The sequence below is a fragment of the Chaetura pelagica genome, unplaced genomic scaffold, assembly GCF_000747805.2.
Source record: "Chaetura pelagica isolate M959 unplaced genomic scaffold, ChaPel_1.0 scaffold222, whole genome shotgun sequence".
NCBI lineage: Eukaryota > Metazoa > Chordata > Aves > Apodiformes > Apodidae > Chaetura > Chaetura pelagica.
Genome location: NW_009952711.1, coordinates 8,496,274 through 8,502,777, shown reverse-complemented (window position 1 = coordinate 8,502,777; position 6,504 = coordinate 8,496,274). Strand labels below are relative to the sequence as shown.

The 6,504-nt window shown below is 39.0% G+C and overlaps 1 protein-coding gene across 1 annotated transcript in view; it reads right to left on the bottom strand.

Annotated features, from left to right (window-relative positions):
• DTWD1 (DTW domain containing 1) overlaps positions 1–4,306 on the bottom strand; it is a 7,967-nt gene extending 3,661 nt beyond the window's left edge. Inside the window, exons 1-3 of the mRNA XM_009994460.1 lie at positions 4,031–4,306; positions 2,862–3,005; positions 1,994–2,267 (exon numbers count right to left, since the gene is read on the bottom strand). Coding sequence (XP_009992762.1) covers positions 1,994–2,267; positions 2,862–3,005; positions 4,031–4,306 — 694 coding nt within the window. The remainder of the gene's footprint in view (positions 1–1,993; positions 2,268–2,861; positions 3,006–4,030) is intronic.
• Positions 4,307–6,504: the final 2,198 nt, after the last annotated feature.

Genomic DNA, 6,504 nt, shown 5'->3' with positions numbered 1-6,504 from the left:
TAACATTCTCCCCCGAGTGTGGATAAGAGGGACTCGTTTGCATGACAATAGTCGTACCTTACAGCAATCCTGAAAGCTGCTCAGGGAAAACAGGACTGGAACACAGATCGAAAAGGCAAGTTCTAGAAAGGTGGGAAGAGCCCACCAGATCAGCATTTACAGGGGGTAACTGGAAACCATTCTTCAAGAGCTCCAAAGTAACAACAATAATTAATTTTGGACTGATATATTGCATAAGCTTCCATGGAAATCTTCAGTTCCCCTGGCTGCCTGTTACTTTTCTTAAATTCATCTTTTACAAATAAGTTCCAAATGCTTTACAATAACTTGCAACATGCAATTACTCTAATCTTTACAGTAATACTTAAATTTATTTGATAGAGTATGTTTTCTGTTAAACTAAATACTTAGTAACAGGACTTTAATTAGCCAATACATTATCCTAACATGTGGGATTCTTTAATAAATTGACTAGACAGCAAAGCAACATTAATCTTCCATTTAAGAAGTCTGTGGAATTCCTTGTAAGGTCCATTGCAAAGCAGGCACAAGTAAGTGGTTATATATATCACATGCAAACTTGATAGCCTGCCTCCCAGCTAAGTGCACTTTCTTTACTAATGCAAGTATTTGCAGACTCCTTTTTATCTCAAAGGAAATTATCTTTTGTGGTTTTATTTAGAAAACTGTACACTTCTTTTAATGACCCTAACACAAAAACCCTTTGCAGAATTACAACGTTTTGCTTTCACAGATGGGAGGGTGTGGAGGGCAAGCAGGCATTCCCCTTCTGTCTGCAAAGTAGTGAGGTCATTGAAACAGCCATGAAACAGTATTACCAGAAAAAGAAACCAAGCCATGACTATTTGCTGTATCTCCTAGATCCCTCTTTACCCTTCTAGTGGCCTGTCTGTCACTAGTGCATACAAAAGTTCTCCCCTGGGTCTCCTGAAAAAGCAGATAGTAACTTGCAAAGGGAATCTTTCTGGCTTCCTCCAGAGATCAATCAAAACACTGTTCTATTGTCTAACATGACAGCTTCCATTCTGTGAGATGGAGGAAATTTCTTCCAACAGGGAAGTGAGAGAAATAAACGTAAATATTTTCTTAATACTAGTCTTTCCACTTTGCAAAACAATTGATATGATGCAACATTAATCTTCCATTTAAGAAGTCTGTGGAATTCCTTGTAAGGTCCATTGCAAAGCAGGCACAAGTAAGTGGTTATATATATCACATGCAAACTTGATAGCCTGCCTCCCAGCTAAGTGCACTTTCTTTACTAATGCAAGTATTTGCAGACTCCTTTTTATCTCAAAGGAAATTATCTTTTGTGGTTTTATTTAGAAAACTGTACACTTCTTTTAATGACCCTAACACAAAAACCCTTTGCAGAATTACAACGTTTTGCTTTCACAGATGGGAGGGTGTGGAGGGCAAGCAGGCATTCCCCTTTTGTCTGCAAAGTAGTGAGGTCATTGAAACAGCCATGAAACAGTATTACCAGAAAAAGAAACCAAGCCATGACTATTTGCTGTATCTCCTAGATCCCTCTTTACCCTTCTAGTGGCCTGTCTGTCACTAGTGCATACAAAAGTTCTCCCCTGGGTCTCCTGAAAAAGCAGATAGTAACTTGCAAAGGGAATCTTTCTGGCTTCCTCCAGAGATCAATCAAAACACTGTTCTATTGTCTAACATGACAGCTTCCATTCTGTGAGATGGAGGAAATTTCTTCCAACAGGGAAGTGAGAGAAATAAACGTAAATATTTTCTTAATACTAGTCTTTCCACTTTGCAAAACAATTGATATGATGTGAAAAGTAGTGGGAGTCTTTGGCTCAGGAAGTCTTCTATAGCACTGAAATAGCTGTTGAATCATTCATGTGTACTCAGATACAGGGTTAGCTATAATTTACACCATGCTCAGCTCTGTTATATAGACATATATTTCCCTTAATCAGCAATCACATCTCATTATCAATTTTTTTTTTACCTTGAAGTCGTTCATCAGTTATTATTTTGTTAGTTTGATTCCAGGTACTGTCAATGAATATTATTTTCTTCAATCTAGTGCCTTCACTCCTGTTGCCTGAGATGCATTCATCTGGATTTTTTTCTTCTTTAGGTTCTATTTTTGCTTGCTTAAGAAATGGCTCTTTGGAGAAGTCGTCATCTCTATCATAAACACCTTTCTTACTGCATTTTTGAAGATGGAAAGCAATGTCTTTTACTGAAACTGAATTGGGGCCAGGAAATATAAGTGCTATCTAAAAGAAAAGAAAGAAATGTGTCAACAGAACTGAATAAAACAACAGGATTTTTTCATTAAAAAAGATAAATTTTCTGTCCCCACCCACAAACTAATACTGAAGTCAGGGTAAGACAAAATAGTATATCCTAAAAATATTCTATTATCTAAAAGGATAAAATATTATGTTAAAATATTGAAGACTAGAGATCTTTAATTAAATGTCACCTCTATGCCTCTACTACCAACTCAAGTATTTCTGTAAAAAAGGTTTTTTCAGCCAAGACATTGGTGTCAGCACTGATTAAAATTAAAATTTCACTTATTATTTCAGTATATGGGGCAAGAAAACCATAAAGAATAGTTTCTAATTCCATTCACAAACTTTAGATCAGAAGAAATAATTTCTTCTGCCCTTGTGTCTATTTGGAGGACAGTCTCTAACCACTGTACATCTGTAGGCTCAAGCTATGAGAGAGCAAGATGGGATGGACTGGACTGGGTGCTTTCCTCATGCTACCCCCCCAGCAGAACCACTGCAGGAGCAAATGCAGAAGATCCCTCTGCATCTCTCCACAGCACACAGCCCTGCTATCTAGATAGAATTTCTTACTTCATGTCTTTTGTCTTCATATTCTGGAATGCAAGGGTATTTATAAATTGTAACATCATCAGGTGCCAGGAGCTTAGCATGCACAGCAGTGCTTTTGCCATCTGTTTCATTTGGGTGTTTAATAATGTCAATCTTCAAAGGTAACTACAGTAAGAAAGAAAGAAAAAGAAATATCTGTGATTATATGGGTACAAAGTTGTACAAAAATGTATGCAAAAACCAGGAGATATCCCTATGGGTATGTAATTAAGACATATTTGAAATTTTTTTACAATATTTTTGTTTTAATATTTTAATATTTTTGTGTTGTTTAGAACTGAACTACAGACAAGTGAGGAGAAGCACGTGTTACGTTGTCTCAGTTCGTGTAAACACCAAAGTGTGCAAAGAAGGCAGTTTGGAATGCTGCAGCAGTGCTGTGGTAAAACCTTCTAGAAAGGGTATCAATAAGGTAAATAAGGTGTGGTCTTGATTTGAGCAATATAATGGTCCTAAATATAGATATTTTTTAAGTATTCATGCTATTGCAAAAATGGCCACTCCTACTAAGTTAAATTTCCAAAGTGCATGATTCTTTCAAAGTACAGAGTGACTTTAAAATGCACTTTAGTTCCTAGTTAATTTTGCAAAATGTCTCTCAGGCTTCTTTGATGGTTTCTCCAAGTAATGAAGGCATTACACGTTTCATTCTTTGTATTTTAAGGGTGGTTATCTGAATTACACAATCATGACATTTAAGAGTGCCTTTTAGCTCACATTTTATGCAAAATTCACTGTTAATTATGGACTAATCATATTTTTTGTTCACACTATACTTTGTTCTGGCCAGAGTTAATAGAAACTGAAGAATGAAGGTATGAGCACTGTAGAGAAACTTTAAAGAACTGAGAACATAGTAGTTCACATGAGAAGCTGACTGACTTTTCATCTAGTAGATAAATGTTTATGTGAGGACTGGAACACTGTCAAGTGTTTGCACATGTAAATTCCTCAAAAAAGAACAATAATTTTATCTAACTGTAGTTTATCTGTATTTATAGTTGTGTTAAAGATGAATGTCCATAAAGAAAGAATTGGAAGACAAAGGGTGAGACACTGACTGTTCTCTGTCACCTGTAACTAAAAGGCACAAGAATATTATTTAAAAAAACAACGTAAGAAACATTAACCTTCACAGTCGGAATTTCTTTGGTAGGAACAGTTTCAACAGGAACAAAGCATGTGTAACAATAAAACATCCTTGAGCTACTGCAGCGGGGGCATTTTGATCTCCCACTTTTTTTTGCCTTCTCAAGTACTTCTTGTGATGCCAACTGTAGTTGCTGAAGTGGGTTATCTTGATGTGCTGATAGACTCTGAAGTTCTGTGCTTTCCAAACATTCAGTGTTTATTTTTGGTTCTTGAGAGTTTTCTTCATTTAAAAGTGTAGATGAATTTAAAGACATGGTTAGCTGAAACAAGACAATATGTTGTAGCTGTTAAATAAAAATATACTATTAACTATTTTATTGGAAATTACTCTGTACTATCCTATTTAGCAAAAAAACCCAAACAACAACTAATCAAAGAAGGTATTGCCTTATACAATAAAATAATCTGATTCAGGTGTTATAGCACCCAGAACTCCAAACAGATTTCAGGAGAGAAACAGCCAGAACAAACTTTTGAGATATCTATCCTTAATGCCCATAGGAGCACATTCATCATTTTACCAAGAAAAGTTATCCCACTTACTTAACTCTTGCAGAATTGCATTTTTTTTCTATTGGTAGGACCAGTGTTTAAAAGCTTGTGGAAGATAAACCTGGATGAGCAGTCCCATTAGTCTTCAGCATGACTACTGACAATGAATTAAATGTCTACAGGTCAGAAATCCATAAAAGAAAAGATAATTGTAGAAATTCAGATCTCTCTCCTGGCACTTGTTGTGTGTGAGGAAACCAAACTACCTGAATGAAATCCCCACTGACAGAACTTTGTGAGATAAACAGAATCTTCCAGGAGCAAGGCTTGAGGCTGAAAAATTGGTCTCAAGAGCTAAAGCACAGCTTTGGTGCTCCATATACCAGATGGTAAGTACTGACACAGTCTAGACTCATTCTGCAAGTTTATATTTATATATTAACACTGATGGATTGATTTCAGGCTTTCTTCAGGACACATGTTCTCTCCCTCTGCAGCTGGCATAACATTTTCAGCCTGTACTCTGGATGTATCAGAAATATGACTCTGTGCCCATCCCTGATGCAGACAGAATTAGTTTTGTTGTGTGCAGAAGCTCATGGACACAATCAGTTTTGGTGAAGCCCCTCCTGACTAGATCACTCAGGGTTCTCTCTGGTGTTCAAAGCAGCCCCAGCCTGCAGTAGTTACAAATCACCTTTTGCACTATGTGATGCATCACTTAGAATGAAAAAAAATCTTTCTCAGTATTTACTTTCAGCTAATTGAAGTTTACTTTTTCATGTCAGGGATCACGCCTGTGAAATGATGTAATAGAACAGTAATGTTTAACAAAAACAAACAAACAATAATTCCTAAGATGTGATCCAAAATTAATTGTTTAAATAAAACCAAGTGTAATTTAATTGAAAAATTATAAAACCCAACCCAGCTAACTTAAAAATATATAAAATTAATACCAGAAAGATTAGTTATTTTCTGGTAAAAATAAGTACTCATGCCTGCTATGATACCCCTCCCCTGCCAACAAGCTCCAACTTTGGAAAGGTCAGGAATGTCCCCCAAATCTAACGTGCATACAGATTTTATAGTGCAGACTCTGAGATAAAGCAAATTTACATCTCGGATTAACCCATGCTATCATCAGGTTTCCTCAAGAAGCAAAGAGAGCCAGAGGCCCTGTAATTTGACATGCATTCCCAGCCTGCAAACTGATTCTTTTCAGTATAATGTCTCATGATACTGCAGTGTTCAAATATGACACCCTAAAGAATTTTCATTATTGATACTAACAAGATAAGGTGCTCTCAGGGTCCAGGAAAACCTCTGTGGTCTCGGAATAACAGCTCTTAAAAAAGTTTCAGTGATATACATTCTGTATACTCCAAAATAAAGGACAGCAAAGGAGTTTAAACAACTTGTTTGATCCAAACCTCGGTTCAGAAATAAAATTTTAAGACTGTAAAGGACAATTCCATCTACACCTCATCTCCAGAACCCAGGTCAGTCCCTGCCGCTGGAGAACACCCTCCGCGTCCCACCTGCGCTTCTGAGACAACTCGGGCCCCAGGCAGGACACGGGGCCTGGCCTGAGGCTCAGCGGGGAGCTCTGGGCTTCCAGTGCCCAGGGGGGCCCCGGGCAGCGCCGAGGGGCGCCGGGAAGGCCCGCACAGCCCGCTGCTGTGGCGGCGTGACAGAAAATAACAACGCGGTTCTCTCTGCCGGGGCGGCCCAAAGGCCCCGGCACCCGCGGGGACACCGAGGCCTCTCGAGGGCGGAAAGTCGCCTCCGACCGGGCCAACAGCGCTGCGGGGCTGCCGGACACGCGCTGCCTCCTTTCCCCCGACCCTGCGGCCTCGACTCCTTCGCGGCGGGGAGATCCGCTCCGCTCCGCGCCGCTGCTCACCCGCTCGCCTCGGCCGCAGCCCCGGGCCGGCGATCGGCTCTCCCGCGGCCCTCG